The 17,406-nt window shown below is 33.8% G+C and overlaps 2 protein-coding genes across 2 annotated transcripts; both read right to left on the bottom strand.

Annotated features, from left to right (window-relative positions):
• Positions 1-5,520: 5,520 nt before the first annotated feature.
• LOC112508733 (glucan endo-1,3-beta-glucosidase-like) lies at positions 5,521-8,795 on the bottom strand. The gene is made up of 4 exons (XM_025113448.1): positions 8,095-8,795; positions 7,666-8,014; positions 5,870-6,164; positions 5,521-5,789 (listed from the first exon to the last, which is right to left on the bottom strand). Exons 1-4 carry the CDS (start codon positions 8,793-8,795, stop codon positions 5,761-5,763), a joined length of 1,374 nt encoding a protein of 457 aa, XP_024969216.1. The 3' UTR covers positions 5,521-5,760.
• Positions 8,796-10,051: 1,256 nt separating this feature from the next.
• Positions 10,052-11,935, bottom strand: LOC112508732 (glucan endo-1,3-beta-glucosidase-like). The gene is made up of 3 exons (XM_025113447.1): positions 11,734-11,935; positions 10,381-11,444; positions 10,052-10,300 (listed from the first exon to the last, which is right to left on the bottom strand). The coding sequence occupies exons 1-3, from the start codon at positions 11,933-11,935 to the stop codon at positions 10,052-10,054; spliced, it is 1,515 nt and encodes a 504-aa protein (XP_024969215.1).
• Positions 11,936-17,406: the final 5,471 nt, after the last annotated feature.

Below are 17,406 nucleotides of genomic sequence, written 5' to 3'. Positions count from 1 at the left end.
ATAGGCATGATTGTAATCACATTGCATGTAATTTCCATGCCACTCATCCATGCTTGATCTATGTCATTAGATATGTTGGTATGGTGACCATGGAAGGTTAAGTTACATTATTGAAGTGACAAAAGCCGCCATGATCTCATACGAACATAGAAGATGGACAAGATTGTACCTTAAAAGGGGTTATAATTAAATAAATAACATAAAGTTGCGCACTAAGGAAATTTAAATATAATTGATCAAGAATAACATGTAGCCCAAGTGGGAGATTGTTGGGATTTATTTATAAATTCAATAATAATTATGGGCTTACATATTATTATATAATTATATTATGCTATTTAAGTAATGAGTTAATTATGTGATTAATTAAAGAGAGCCCATTAGAACCCAATTTTGTATGAACTTAATGAGAGGAAGCCCATTAGGTTATAATTAGGGTTTAATGGGAACCCTAATTACAACTCTATATAAAGACGACTAGGGTTATGGTTCTCATACACCAAAATCAATACGTTCATTCTCTCCCCATTGGAAGGACATCAAGGATTTTGCGTTGAGGAAAGCCATAATCTCGGATCTWYRTTTCATACTCAAGCCTAACTAATGGAGACGGGTACGTGTATTCTTATTCGTATGTTCTTAATAATTCATTGTGATAATCTTCATTTTTTCCAACATCTCGCTCTCTCCATCGGTGTTATTGTTGAATGTGCAAAAGGATGGGTCGGGTGTTATATTTATATGGGCTTGCGGTCTTATTTTCTACCCGTTGTGTTGTTCAAAATTCAAACAAAATCTCACAAAAATTATATTTATAAGAATAAAATATTTTTGTATAATTTTACATATTTTATACTTTTAAGTTTGGAGAGAACCACTAGATCAACAATGATGAGATATACTGATTATTCTTTTTCCAAATATAACTTATATCCACAAAAGTTGCATAGGGTAATAAAAAAGTTCAAAAGGAGCGTTAGGAGGCGCAAAACATGTGGTGTGTATAGCTTCCACACAACTTATTAAGTGTACTAGAATCAAGTTTCAAACGGTTTTAAACGATGAACTTTGGAATTAAAAACAACGGCAATATAGTAACAAGAGGTTGTTTGATTAGCACGCATAATGAAAATGAAGCTCATAACTGATACCTGATTTAATATAATAAATCAAGTCATTACCAAGTAGTGGATAACGAAACAAACAACCCATTTTTTGATAATATAGATGAAGGACCACCAGAAAAGATAGAGAAGAAAAAAGCCCCAAGCACAGGCCTAGTGAGCCAAACCCGAACGGCTGAAATTTGGGGGTAGGCCGAGGCCTAGGCCCCACCTGAAAAAACAAAGAAAAACCCGGTTAAACCCAAAAAGTCTGTCTTGAAAAAGACCGATCAAACTCTTTTTCAACCTTAAAGCCTGGTCCATGCCATTTTTTGGGTATTTTACTAATTACCCATCTTGTGATTCTTGTCTCATCATGTCATGTACCAGTCTAATATCGCGTCAAATGTGGGACAATAACTTTTAGTTCTGTCATGTCCCGCGTACCAGAAACAAACTAAAAGTGCGTTTGGTACGCGGACATTACAAGACGGGACTAGACATGCCATGAAGGGCAAGAGTGAGATATGTGGATGAAAGACTTCTTGAAGGTTTTAAGGTTTCAACTTGAACAAGTCTTTCAGGAGATTGAGAGAGTTTTAAGAAAAGAAGGGTTTTAATCTGGTATTCCTACTTTTTATGGGTTTTCAGTATCTTTTGATCATTTGAATTTGAATTTCTGTGTTGTTCTTTCTTTTGATTCAGAAACATTTTGGTTCAATATCTGGTTTTTTATCTAGATTTTTTATTTCTATTAATATTCCTTTTTGGGTTTTCACTATCTTTTAAATTTGTTCATCTTGTTTTTTATTTGTGTCTTCTTTATGATTAATACGAAGATAGGATTAGGAAACTCCATTGTTAATTACTTTTAAGATTTCTTGAATTTGTTAATGTGGGTTTATGAGACACTAAAAAACATTTTGTTTATTTATTATTTACTATTTTTTTTTAATTAGAACTCAGTAATTATTTTCTATATTAATAAACATTATTTTCTTTTATTATTAACATAATTTATTTAATGAAGTATTTTTGATGATTTTTTTAATTATAAATAGTCAATCACGTGTATTCTTAAATTTTTGGTGAGGGGATTTTATTTTGTTAATTATAAATTATTGAGTAAATTACTTTTCATCTATATGGTTTGTTAAAAATTTTGATTTTTGTCTCTAGAGTTTAAAATTTGTATCCAAGAAAAAATAAAAATCCTCTTGCAATCACGGAGGCTCAAATATGGTGATTCAGGACTACATGCAAAGCAGGTGATCCCTCTAGGATTAGTCGGTTCACATAGTGGATTGGATATCTAGGTTAATAAAAAAATTGCAGTTGTTATCTCTATGATATGTAATTTATTGTTATTTTCATCCGTAAACTAATTCTTGCATTTTTAATTACAAGAGACCATAATAGTAAAGAATTATAAACCATAAAAACTAAAAGAATAATAAATTATAAATCATAAGAACGAAAATAGCAATGATTTACATACTATATTAATAAAAACCGTAATATCTAAACCATATGGACAAAAATTGTAATTTTTAATAAACCATAAAGAGAAAAAAATGTAATTTACTCTAAACTATTATACAATTTTGTTATATACACATCTATCTATGAATAATTAAATATCATTAATCTGTTATTTGCGTTGTTGTTTATGTTCTCTTTGGTAATAAAAATATAAATTATTTAAATGTAATTTTGTTTCTTATTGGAAAAAAAACACTAATAATTGTTTATATTTGGTAAATATATTATTTTCATCCTTAAATATAATTTATTTAATAAAATATTTTTGTTAACGAATTTTTTTGTTAAATATGAATCATACAAATGATCTATATTTTTAATTTCATTAATCAACATTATAACAAAATTATTTATGTTTTTGATTCAAGTAACATACTCAGGATGTTGTACTGGTTTTTGATTCACATTTTCCTGAGTTAATTCACCCTAGTCTGGCTGAATTTCAGGTTGACTGTTCCTTCCTCTCCCACGTCTCCTTCCACGGCCTTTTCCCCGACCTCTCCCTCTACCTCTGTCTGTTGATAGATTTGTAGGATTGTTTGTAGGTGAACTCTCCCTCTCGTATGAGCTGATGAGGGCGATCTTTTTAGACTTTCGTGAATGGCTTGCTATCTGTAAATTTTCAAATGTAATATTCACATAATCGTATTTCCAAATATAAAAAGATATCCAAGTACAAATATGTATCTATAAATTCATAATTACATTGTCGAGTTGTAATTTGAATTTACTTTACATATCATTCTCTTAACTCATCATATTTATTCCAAATGTTCTACATATATCACAGACTCTTAATAGGCAAATAAACAGATATTTCCATATATCAAGAAAATATAATTTACACAACCGGTCCCACTAATTACAAAAGCTACATTACAAAGTAGCTACCAAATTTTTCCATAAAATCCCTGTACAAAACTTTTATACATATCAAGTATTCAAATACTAAATATAGCATATTATCCTTAACATCACATGTAAGCATATATAAATTCCTCACAACTTCCTCTTCCCCTTCCCCTTATCTTCTGCTTGTGCCCGATCTGTAATCCACATTTTTTAAAACACCAAAAATTAGAGTTGTACCTTGAAGTCTAATGAGAAATCTTTTTTTATGCAATTATAAGGTGAATAATCACAAATCTCATTTATAAACTCATGTTTGCATCAATAACGAATAACAATATTTTTAATAAAGCAAACCTCTTTCATAGTCGTACATAAATTTTAATTAATGATTAAAAATGGTACTCACGATTTTTCAACTTTTTTCTGGTCCTCACATAATTTAACCCCTCTCTCTCTCTCTCTCTATGTATGTATGTATATATATATATATATATATAATATTTTGTGTTTAATTAAATATAAATATATTAATATATAAATAAAATTTAAAATATAATATAAGTAACCAAGAACATTCTTGAGTTTTCAAGACCACACAAAATCGTATTATAAAATTGATTTGTATAAAGAAGAAAACGAAGTATGACGATTGGGTTTTCCATTTTTGTTTCTATTATAAATTGAAAATATACATATAATATATACATATAATTCATAAAGAGGGTTCAAATCATTTTAAATTAGAAAAACGGTGACAACCATAAGAAATGGTTTCACATATGAAACTTACAATACTGTTTCATATATGAAACAAACAATTTTTTTATTAACATAGATATCCAACTTGTTATGCGAGCCGATTAATTTCATCGTGACTACTTGCTTTGCGGGTAGCCTGGAGTTGCCGCATTTAAACCTTCGTGGCCACAAGATAATTTTTATTCCTCATTAGATTTGAACATAAGACCTCCTTACACTTTTGACATTTGGAGCCCAAACTCAAACAAATCAGACACCACTCTTGTGGTTAAATGCAGACAAACTTGTTTCACATGTAAAACAAAACATGTCAATACCTTTCATACAGAGGCGGACATATAATTTTTTTCAACTGGTGACATAATTTGACTATAAAAAACAAACCTTTGGAAATTTTTTACAAAATTATCATTGGTCTATTTGTTAGTTTCTTGCTTTTTGTATGTGATGTTCAGAAACATAATAAATCTGAAAATAAAAGTCAAAATCTAAGAAAATAATACAACTAAGATTCGAACCGACACCTAAAAGGGGAGGAAAATATCATCTTGTGTTATGTTTGTAGTTTCAATCGTACCAATTTAATCGGTATCAATTTAATTTATACTGTACCAATTATGTAACTTGGTTGGTATACGGTATTGAAAGCCATATATCACGGTAGTACCATGGTACCGACTTATTTTTTTACGTATTAAATATTGAATATTTTACTTTTAACTATTTTATTTGAACATTTAAATATTTTCTACTTTTATTCTTTGCATTAAAAACTCTTAAGCATCATATTTCTACCTAAAAACTCAAAATGTACTTAAACGACAAATTTTCATACATGTAACTTGAAATTGGTAAAAAGAAAAAGATACCAACATGTATCATCCGTAAAATGTTGGTACCAATTAAATTAGTGTCAAGTATAGTTGATTGATACACGATATAGAATTTTGCATAACAATTATAACTGCTTGGTACTTGATCTTATAGGAAATAAAAAACTCAGTATTATACCAAATCCAACCCTACACGTGGCAGACCCCCTTTTGCCACAGTCTCCAACCACACCCCATTTGTCAAAATATATGCATAATCATGCAAAGGTCGTATTTGGTAACTATAATCGATTTTACATTTTTTAATTTGTTGAAAAACTTTCATTATTATTTAACATTATCATTTACTTACCGGATAAGATTTTAGTCCATCAAAACGGCAGCGTATGTAATACATAAGTAAAAAATTAAATTAAACAAGCAGAGTAGCAAACATATTGGCTATCTTTTGAGATATTTCGTTACACATCATCATAAATCAGTAAATTAAATGTCCAAGAAATAGGTAAGGTAAATAGACTGTACCGGCTTGACTTAAAGCGATCATTATGCATCATTCCTAAAATGGCTTTTTTAGGTAGTGTTAAGCCATTAACCGAAGACGTTGACGTTTACGGACTCACCTAAAATAACGCATGCTTCGATGCAATCGCCTATGTGCTTCAACCGGGTTAAGAAATATATTTACATGGACCATTACCTAAAAAAATTACAAAAAGAATATTACCAACAAAACTAATTAAAAATCAGGGTTTCAAGAACTGATTGTGATCGACTTACTTGGATCGGTGGATGCTATGACTCCGGTGTGAGCAAAGTCGCAATCAATGTCGTGACGACCTTTGGCTTGATAATAAGAGTTCATGAGGTACGCTGCGTGAGCCCGCACGGTGTTCGGCTCAAAGCATGGGCCACTAGGTTGGGTGGGGCTGCAATCAATGCCGTTGTTGCAAATGTAATCTATGTTGGATTGAAGTGCAACATCAGTGGCATCGAGTTTAGGTACACAATAACTCTTGCCCTGTGATGACGTTGGTGTAGTTGGTGTTGGTGGCCTCGATGATGGATTAGTCGACTATATCATCAGAATCAATACAAACATATAAGAGCGTATAGTTGCTATTAAAGGAAAGTGTGCGATACAATATACTTGTATAATTATTAAAAAAATTGGTTACCTACGTCATTTTTACCCAAAAGAAACTACTTGTAACCGACTATAAATGTTTTAAAGTAAAAAAAAAAACTAAATCAGATTACCGTTCCCTAACCCTTGCACTCAACAACATCGCTTCCTCTCACCTCCACATCGTTGTCTATTGTTCATACTGCTCATTGCCATCGTTGGCCCTGCCATCAGTCTCCTTCTTTTTGATCAGTTTTTTTTATCTTTTGATTCTCCCTCTTTTACAACAATTCAATAGAACACATATATACAGATGAAAAAAGATGGAGACTGATGGCAAGGTCAATGGTTGTGATAAGTAGTGATAGATAGGGGAGACTAGGGGTGCTCAAAAACCCGACCAACCTAATCAACCCAACCCAACGCGAAATAACCCAACCTGAAGCAACCCGATGTCTAATCGAGTTGTAAAATTGTCAAACTGTAGGTATTGAGTTGATATTGGGTTACCATTATTTGAACCCAACCCAACCCAACGAATCCGATATCCTTTTATTTTTTGGATACAATATGATTGTTGAATTTATATTAATATATACATTAGACAATTACACTATCATGTATGTTATTCATATACACATATTTTCAATCTATCAACATCTCTATATAACTCATTCGTATATATGTTCAGTAACTGTGAACATATATATGTAAATTGAGAAAATTAATAGTACGTGATATATGTAATAAATATGGATAAGTTGTATCAAATGGTTGATAATAAAAAAGAAATTATGAGTAAAGAAATAACATATTCAAGGTTAAAAAAATATTTTAATGTATCAAAATATCAACCCGACCAACCCGTACGGGTTGGGTTGAGTTGCACTTTGGTTTGGGTTGGATTGAGTTAAGATTTTTTCAAACCGCAAACATTGAGTTGAGTTGTTCAAATGTTTTCAACCCGATCAACCCAACCCATGAGCACCCCTAGGGGCGACTATAGGGTGGCAATGTCTAGCCGTAAATAAATCAACAACCTAGGTCTTTGTGGTTACATTAAGATCCATCTCATTGTAATTCAACCATAAAGACATGGTCCATTGAATTTTCAAAACAATGGACAAATTACAAACAAGTAAGAGATTCTCGACAAAAGTCAAAATCTGTAAAGAAAATTTATATTCATTTCCGGTAGTTTTTTTAATTTGGAGATTACAATATGAATTATTTTATTAAAATATTTAATATCTTTTATAAAATATTATATTTTTATTTAATTTCAGAAAAAATTGTTGGTAGAAAAATAAAATGTTTAATTTTAATAGAGGGAACGCCAATAATTGCAATTTTTAGGGAATATTTATTCATCTTATATTCCGGTCCGGTGGATGCAGCTCCTAATGCCACGTGGCCCTAAAGTTTTATACGATCAGGAAAAAGATATTACCTGTGATTGGTGCATAATCCCGATCTCATAAACTTGAGTGAAATCTGGTCGAAAGAGTCCGAAATTCTTCTCATCCAACGACGGCCCTTTTAGATTCTCATTGAACAATGAAAAAATATAAGTTTCGAATTTCCGTCCGGGCATTAATGGCGTACCGACGCCGGAGTCCACTTTCTTGATTAGTCCACCATTATAAGCCGCCGCATTTCCAACACTGGCGTGTGTATTTTGTGGGTCTCCGCCCGACGGCCACCCTGTCTCCGCCACCACAATTTCGACGTCCGGGAACCCAAGCTTCTTCATAGATACGTGCACGGCGTCCATCAATTGGTCAAACTGATTGGTGTACCTTGGATATGATCCAACATTCAAATGATTGGTTAAATCGCATTTGAATGCAAAAATTTACATGATTACAAGAAACGATACCTTTTTCCAGTGGCTTTATCGAACAATCCGGCGTTGGGTTTGAAAAGACAGAAGCTCGCATTCGCCGGAGAGTAGGCGTAATAAGGGTACGGGTTAACCATGAAGCCGGATTTCGTCTGCCGGAGGAACCGGAGCATCGGGGCTAGATTACCGACGTCCCATCCGGGTCGGAACGACGCGCTACTTGGCGGGCTAGACGATAAAAGGATATCCATTGCATGTGGGCTAGAAACCTTAACGTCTTTAATCCCAGATTTAATGAGAGCGGCGTGAAGAACTCTCATCGCCGGTACGAGATGGTCGACGATGTTTTGTGGACCCCAGTGGAGTACCTCGGTGCCGACAGCGATGTAATGGATTTTGGTGGCAGGATGGAAAGGCTTGATGTTGGCCTCGACCCACTGGCGGGCGTTCCAGGGGTCGGCGAGAGAAGGGATTTCGCCGTTGGGGACGGTGACGGAGACGAGGATGCCGGTGTCGGCAAAGGCTTTGATAACATCAGGGTTGACGTCAAAGATTCTAACTCTGTCGATAATGGTGTTGGATTTGAGGAATTGGGCGACTGTAGCTGGTGGAGGGAGGTTGTCACCAAGGGTGCCGTAGTTGACGCCGATGGAGTTCACGGCGGATACGAGGAGGAGGAGGAGGAGGAGGAGCGGGAAGAGGAGGTGGTTAAGCGGTGGAGGATTAGAAACGGCCATTGTTAACGGTGGAATTTTGATGGTGAAATTGGATGATTTATAAGGAATGTTTTGTGAAAGCTTTGGTGGAAAAGGTAGGAATGAGTAATACTGGCAACATGAGTAAAGAATCAAAAGCAACAAGACATTTGACTTTCTATGCTCGTTGTTAATTTATTACAGAAGTGTGCTTTAAATATTTTTCCCAAAATACCCTTCTTAAAACTACTTCCGGTCTTGTAACGGTCAAGTCCGTAATTATGATGGTTAGGTCTACAATTTGAATTTTCTTTGTCTTTTAGCTAGGTATGCAAGTGGTGGACATGGAACTTACGAAAGTAGTGATATTTAAATAAATTAGAAAGAGATTTTTTGATATAATACTCGTTTCTATAAAAGAAATGACTATTTTAATCAATTTTACCTTTGAATTCTCAATCATTTTAGATATTTAATTGTAGTTATTACTTAAATCATACATCTATGTTCGTAAAGAAAAAAAACATATTTCTGCAACATAATTAAATTAACACTAAAAATATATGCACTTGTAAAACTAGTTCAAAAGCCTTTTTTTTTATAACTATTTTAATTAATTTATCGTTTAATTTATTGATTGTGTTTACATTTTTATATCAAAACAATTACTATTTAATATAGCAAATTTTAGAAAACCTTAAAATTTTCATCATTTTGCCGCATATCATGTTAATAATATTTGATGATGTGACTGTCACATTCATCATCTAGACGTTTACTTTGCTTAAACCATTTTATAGACCGATAGTCATATCATCAAATGTTATTAAATCAACATATTATAAGTTACAAATAAATAAAAAAATAGAAAATTTTATAACCGTGTTATATCGATTATAAAAAGTTCTTAGTTATATTATTTGTTAAGATTGTTGGTTTGGTTCAAGAAATTAAGAACATCTTCTTCAGATGCATTATAGCTATAGGAGCAAACTTTTCTTAAATGAGAAGTGTAAAGTGATCTCCACCCTTAAATAGAATGTGATGCATCGAGATGAGATACACCGGATTAATCTCCGTATCACGCATGGTTCGTAGATGAATATGAGATTAAAGATCATCAATAGTCCAGATCTATTTTTAAGTTTCTTACCTAATCATACTAAAGATGTATCACCTAAATATTTAAAGATTGAGTGAAAATGTAAACTAAAATATTTAAAACTCAAAAATTAATCATTTATTTCCTGCAACAAATGTCAAAATCTACGTTCCAACAACTTCAAACATGTATCACCTCAAATCATACTTAACTGCCATATCAAAGATGAAGCCACTACAACAACGGCTGCAGCTCCGGCGACGGAGGCCATCGCTGCTCGGCCACCATAAGCATCGCTGCTGCCACTGACAGTGCTACTGCTACCGGGAGGAGATTTCTCATCAGTAGACTTTGACTGTGATCGACCTGAATCTGAGTTTGAATCACCAGAACCACCACCGGAATTCTCGCTTTTTGGTGACTTTGACGGAGAAGCCGCAGGACCCTAAGCAACACCAAATTCACATATGAATAGAGATCCAACACTTATTTTATGTTAAAATTCGTCAAGTAGGATTTTCTTACATGCGATCGTCTCTTAGGTGCACTTCCGTTCACGACTCCGATGTCGTAGACCTCTGTGAAATCGGGTCGAAAGAGCCCGAAATTCCTCTCTGCAAGCGAGCCAGGCTTCTGGTTCTCATTGAACAATGCAAAAATGTAGATCTCGAAGTTCTTTCCGGGCATCAATGGTGTTCCAATTTTCGAGTTAGACTTCTTAATCATCCCGCCGTTATACGATTTTGCATTGTCGACATTTACCCATGTAAGCCACGGTTCACCAAGCGATGGCCACCCTGTCTCCCCCACGACGATTGGCACATCCGGAAATCCCAATTTCTTCATCGCCGTGTAAATGGCATCCATCAACCCATCAAACATGTTGTCGTATTCTTTCCCGGTTTCAGGGTCAACAAATCCCGGGTTCGGTCGGAAAAGAGCGAAACTATCATTACCCGGTGAATACCCAAAATATGGATACGGGTTAACCATGAACCCGGATTGGGTTTCGTTCAAGAACTCGAGCATCGGTTTTATGATGGCTTCATCCCATCCTGGTCGGAATGCACCACTACTGGGCGGGTCTGACGAGAGGAGGATCCCAAGTGAATGTGGGGTCGTGACTTTTATGTCCTTGATACCCGCCTTGACCAACGCTCCGTGGAGCGTTTTCATGGCGGAAACAAGATTGTCGATGATGTCAGGAGTCCCCCAATGGAGGATCTCATTACCGACAGCAATGTAGCGGATCTTGGTGTCGGGATAGTACGGCTTGATTTTTTCCTGGACCCATTTTCCAGCCTTACCGGAATCCGTAAGCGACGGAATGTCCCCGTTGGGAACGGTCACCGTCACATAGATGCCTGTGTCAGCAAAGGCTTTGATGATATCCGTGTTCATATCAAATATTTTGATACGATCGATGATTGTATTTTCTTTAAGGAATTGTGCGACTTCTTTCGGCGAAGGAAGGTTGTCGCCCGTCGTGCCATAGTTTACGCCAATCGGGCACACGGGCACAAACATTTGGAGGAACGCCAAGAGAAGAAAGATGCCCCATGAAGATAACACGCTAGATATCGCCATTGCTGTTCCAAAAAAGGTACATTTTTTCGAAGATTAATACATCTTCAGCATTAGGAAGTAACTAAAGATAGATTGAAATTTGGATGGTCAAGCGATTTTCAAGAACCCCTAAATCAATCAAAGTCAAGCATTTGTATGCACAAGTTTTGAATTTAAATCAACGATGTACGGATGGATTAGCAGTCAAATGTGTAGGCATTTCAACGAATAGTTGGCAGTCGTGATAGTGATGACAAACAAAGGAATCACAAAAATCTCAGAATTCTTTCAGAAAAATCATAAAGAACTCACACGGGTTGAAAAAACTCCATTGATGTCGTTGGCAGTTCCTCAAATCGCCATTGCTGCTGCATCCAGAAACGGCGCCGCCACTACTTCCATTTTTACAGAAATTAGTTACCATGGCCATCGAATCATGCTCGCTCTCATGGCGAAATGCCCCACCTCTCCGTTTGCCCTCAATACCACCACCAGACCGACCGCCTCGCACCATCAATCATGGGGCGTCGGTTGCCGAACACACTCTTCAATCTATCGCTCCTACAACGATGACAACCACAATCAGGTTGACACCTTAATTAATTCATGGGAAATAGCCAGAAGAACCTTATTTATGTTCTTAACTCAAATAATATCCAATTTGGCCCAATTCTTTTACCTGAATCAATTGCAGATTATATTTAAAGAATCGACGAACTAATACTATAAAAAAAGGAGAATGAATGGAAAGAATTAGGCACAGATCCATCAATCCATAGAAGACGAAAGCCATTGCAATGGGGGAAATGATATACGTCTAAATAGGGATTTGATTCACGTTTATTGATTTACTAAACTTGGCAATTATATCGGCCAACGAGAACCGGTGAATAAGCAACCGGCACGAATATATATGAGTTCCTATTAAGATGCAATTAAGCACAAGATTTATTCGCAAATCTCGATTAATTTTATCTTAAAATCGTGACTGAATACATTGCACGGAATAGAATATATATCATCAGGTTTGTAAATGATACGAGACAACTTGCGAGCTATTTAAGATCGACTTGGTCAAAGTTCGGTCAACACTCGACTCGAATAGGCTTGGCTCGACATATTAACGAGTCAAGTTAAGCCACCCAATATTCGACTCAAAAAGCTCATGAGATACTCGATTATTTTATATATAATTAGTTTTAAAATATAATCAGTTTTTATGATAAAATTTGTAAAATATAAATAATAAAGATGTCTTATATTTTTAGATATTTAAACAAAATTATGCATTTTTCAATTATAAAAATTAATCAATTATTTTTTTATTAAAATCAAAAGTAAAAAAAGACAAAGAAAAACTATAAAAAAGGTTAGTGAAATTGTCTCACATTGGAAGAGATATGGTAAAGAAAGAGAGAAAAAATGTTATAAGAAGAGCGGGAGGTGAATGGAATTTTTAACTTTGTCTTTTTGATGAAAAAGTTTGAAGTTGATTCCTTTAATTTTATAAAAACTAAGAAAACACCTTTAACTTTTAAAATTTATAAGAGAAATACCCTAAAATTTCATAAATTTTAATGGGTAAGTTTGGTTCGAGTTTGAGTTCAAGCTTTATTTGAGTTGTAGTTCGAGCTTGATTCGAGCTCGAATACGAGTTTGAGCTTGAGAAATAATTATCGAGTTCGAGTCGAGCTTTGATTTTTACTACTTGTGAGTTTTCTAGTCGAGTTCGAGCTTGGAAATTGGATTTCGAGTTCGAGTCGAGTATAGTAGTACTCAAACTCGACTCGCATCATTTACACTCCTATATATCACCATTCCACATCTAATATACGTTGTATTTAGAACAAACAGGAACAAAATAGCATGGAACAAGTTTTGAGCAACTCAAAATAAAACTCGATTGTCTTATAAAATATCAAATATGTTTCTTTCTCTACATTTATATACTACATTATAAACCAAATTTAAGAAATGTCTTTAAAAACAATTTTTAATGCACAGAGTACGATACATTTATGCACAAAGTCTTAAAAACAACTCATAATGCATTAAGTACTATTGTTTTATGCATTTAGTATTAAAATCCCTTAATCTACAATTGAAGTTGCATACCAATGCCGCTCACAAGAAATCGATTCCGGCTCCCAAGGACGTCGATTCCTTCTCCCAAGGCAACGATCCGGCTCATTCTTTTCAATTTCAAACAACTGGAACCATCAATGGAGGCGATTCACGTTCTTGAACCATCGATGCTTCCTCCTCCCTTTGGTGTCCTTGCCGCCTCTCCTCCCGGTAGCATGGCCTCCTTTTTGATAAAATGGTGAACTGAAGTGAAGGAAGAAAATGTACTCTGATTTTTCTTACTCCCTCCTCTATCTTCTATTCTTTTTGTGTTAAATGAAGGTAAGAATCAAAACCCTAGAATCCAAAAAAGTTGTCATCTTTTTAGTCAAATGAAGACCTCAAGGATCCAAATATAATAGAGTCGGTTGATGCTTTTCCTCGTTAAGGGAAGTTGCATCTTGTTTTTGAGTTTATGGAAACTGATTTTGAAGCTGTTATTTGGGATAGGAACATTGTTCTTTCACCCACCAATATGAAGTCGTACCTGCAAATGACATTGAAAGGACTTGCCGCAAAAAATGGGTTTTGCATAGGTAACTTGCACCAAGCCATCACTACGTTGCAGGGTGAATTACTTCTTTAACCAAAATCGGATATCCAATTGTAATCGGATTAGATCGGATCCAAATTTTCAACATCCAAATCGGATCGGTCGATTCTTGGATGGTAGTCCATCATCTAATAAAACCGAACTGATCCAATCCAATTACCATCTAATTAATATCTAATTAGTAATTATATATGATTATTAACATTTCACGATATTTTTTATTAGTTGATATCTATATACATTTGCTTTTTTAATAACTTAAGAAAATATATGAATAATTGGTTGAAATAGTGGATTAATTGGTTGAGAATTGGGTCAAAAGATTGGACGAATCCAATCCAATCCAATGGATAACCAATAGTAAAATCCAATAGATGGAACCAATCTGATCCAATCATCCATTGGATTTAAATCGGATCGGATGTCCAATGTTAATCGAATTGGATCTGATGACAAAATCCAACATCCAATGGATGATTGGATCGCATCGCATCCATCTAAATCCATTGGATTTCAACCGATGAACACCCCTATTGGCCTTGTCTTTTTATGTTGGCCTTACTTTTGGGGCTAAGTAGGAGACCCAAAGGTTCTGCATGTATCATGCAAAGGCTCCGTGTCTGGGTGTGGAGCTCTGTATCCAAGTACTTGGCTATTTGCGCACAAAAAAAGCTTCGGTCTTTATACCCTTTGTGTCCAAGCTCTATATCCGAGCTCTTGGTTCCAAACCTTGCTTTTGTGTTGGCCTTGCTTCTAATTGGTCTTGTCTTTGGTTGGCTTGCTCTGGTCCTTAAGGACCAGAAGGGCTCTGGTGGTCTTGCTCTGTATGATACAAGGTTTAACTCTGAAGAATGACTTTTCAGACTTATAACTCTGAAATGCAACTCTGAAGTCTGAAGTCTTCATTTTCAGAGTTAGCCAACTGAAGTCTTCATTTTCAGACTTAGCTGACCCGAAGTTTGAATTCTTCATTTTCAGACTTCCATACTTGGGCCAAATTGTTTTATTAAATCTTTCATGATACTTAGGATAATTTTGGTCCTAATTGTTGGTATTACAATATGAATTTATAACTTGATTTGGTGATTTTCACCCTGTAATTGCATCAAAGAGATTTCTCACTAGATCTCAATATCTAACCCTCATTTGTGTTTCAAAAATGTACATTACAAGTTAGACTCAATCTAAGGATAAGGGAAAAGGGAAATTATGAGATGTTATGTACGCTTACACGAGATGTGGAGGAGAGCATGCTTATCTGTGATCTTTTTTAAATACTTGTTATGTATACAAGTTATGTACAGAGATGTTATGAAAAAATTTGGTAGCTACTTTTATAATGTAGTTTTTGTATTTTTTTGGACCCAAATATGTATATTTGTATTTCTTGATATATGATATTACTTGGTTATATACAAATGTGATTCTAGGTCGTTACACTTTTTACCCATTGGAGTAAAACATTTTTTTATACACCAATTCCTTGAAGGTTTACCGTTTTCCAAAATTATTTTCATTTTGCCCCCTTCTTTTTGATTAATTATTAAATATTTAAAAAGCTTTTGGAAAGGTTGGTTGTATTGGAGATGATTTTAAAAGACGAGTTTTTATCAGATAGAATTAGTGAAATATGAGGTGGCAAATATAAAAAATCATTATATGACTTCTACGTTGTGGATGCTCTATCTGAATATCGAAGTTAAAGCATAAAAAAGTGAAAAAAATAAGATTTAAAAAATTTAAGAGGATAAAAAAGTTCGGGACCATTAATAAAATACAAGTGCCTACTGCCTAGTATGTGGTATGTACAATCACTCGTGTAACTTAAAAAGAAATGGACCCTTGCCAAACACTTTTTTAATATTCGTGGGTTGAAGATATGTAAAAATATCAAAGAAATTTGAACTTAAAAAGATACCCTTTTTAAGAATTAACTACAGGGTCCAATCTAAGTCTTCAAGATTGATTTAGTTAGGTGGCGTTTGTTTTTTAAGAGGTGCTGAAGTCTGAAGTCTTATTTCACTTCTGATTAATAAAAGTTTGGTGCTAAAGACTGAAATCTGAATCAATAAGACTGTTTGTTTTTGTAAATTGATAAACGTATGAAGTTTGAGATCTGAATCAATAGTTTGTTTTTGTAAAATCAGGTGCAAACATTTTGCAAAATTCTCTTGATTTTCATAAAATTTTCATTGTTGAAATTCATCTCAATAATTGTTTAACAGATGAAACACAGTAAAAACCTTTTGAATACCTTACAGACTTCTGATGCTATGGGCATGCCGCGGGTGAGTTTGTTTGTCGAAAGATCAATACTTTGGATAGATGATAGATCGCCGATATAAGTTCTTGTTTCACATTAATCTTCTAAGTTAACATATACATACAAATATTATATATATATATATATATATTATCTTATTAAGTAAATTTAACAAAAGTCTTAAAGTCTTAAAATACTAAAGGACCAAAATACCCTTTATACCACCCTTAAGTCACTTTTTTTCACTTTTTCACCCCTCACCCCCTCACATACACTCACCCTCTCACAACCGATTTTTTTTAAATTATAATTTTAAATTTACACTTTATACCCCCATAATTAATTAATTAATTTACTTTACGTCTTTTACTTTTAAATGTTTCATTTTAAACTTTTATCAAATTAACATACATAATCGTATATCAATTAAAACATGTTTAAAAAATACATTTTTATTTTAACAAGTTACAYYAYTATAATCGTCTCGTTAATACATTCGAAATGAGTCCAATATTGAATAGTTTTTKACTAAATTATATTATTATATATACTGTGAAAAAATATTTTTAATATTTACGATTTATACTATATATTTTGGGGTTAGGCTGTCCAAATTGCACTGTATAATATGTTTTGAATTAATATGTTCTTGGGTTTTTTTGAAATAATATATATACATATATATATATATATACATACACATTAATTCAACCTTAATCTGAGTTTATGGACAAAAAAGAGTGTAAGCAGTTGAAATTTCATTCTAAAACTCATCTTTTTTTGTCTTTTCATGGCTTATGATCTGTCAAATTTGTAATTTTCTTTATCGGTTTTGAGTGTTTATCTTAAAACTCAAGTTTCTTGGTTCTTTGCTCTTGGTGTAAATCGAACACATTTGTGGAGTTGTTTAAATATGTTGGATTTTAAACTTTGGTGTAAATCGAACACATTTGTGGAGTTGTTTAAATATGTTGGATTTTAAATATATTAGATTTTAAACTGTCATACAATTTTTTTATCGATAGTCTGTAATTGGAACCATAAC

This window comes from Cynara cardunculus, assembly GCF_001531365.2.
Source record: "Cynara cardunculus var. scolymus isolate 2C chromosome LG 3, CcrdV1, whole genome shotgun sequence".
Taxonomy (NCBI): Eukaryota; Viridiplantae; Streptophyta; class Magnoliopsida; order Asterales; family Asteraceae; genus Cynara; species Cynara cardunculus.
Note: the sequence above shows the minus strand (reverse complement) of the source record. Positions and strands in the feature narration are given on the sequence as shown.

Excerpts from the sequence above, each read along its gene's own strand:
- LOC112508733 (XM_025113448.1), bottom strand. The coding sequence starts at position 8,795 with ATGGCCGTTTCTAATCCTCCACCGCTTAACCACCTCCTCTTCCCGCTC. Across the intron at positions 6,165-7,665 it reads GGATTATGCACCAATCACAG|TCGACTAATCCATCATCGAG; the intron begins GTAATATCTTTT and ends CTGATGATATAG. Across the intron at positions 5,790-5,869 it reads CATAGCATCCACCGATCCAA|GTAATGGTCCATGTAAATAT; the intron begins GTAAGTCGATCA and ends TAATTTTTTTAG.
- LOC112508732 (XM_025113447.1), bottom strand. The coding sequence starts at position 11,935 with ATGGTGCGAGGCGGTCGGTCTGGTGGTGGTATTGAGGGCAAACGGAGA. Across the intron at positions 11,445-11,733 it reads ATGGAGTTTTTTCAACCCGT|CAATGGCGATATCTAGCGTG; the intron begins GTGAGTTCTTTA and ends TTTTTGGAACAG. Across the intron at positions 10,301-10,380 it reads CACCTAAGAGACGATCGCAT|GGTCCTGCGGCTTCTCCGTC; the intron begins GTAAGAAAATCC and ends GGTGTTGCTTAG.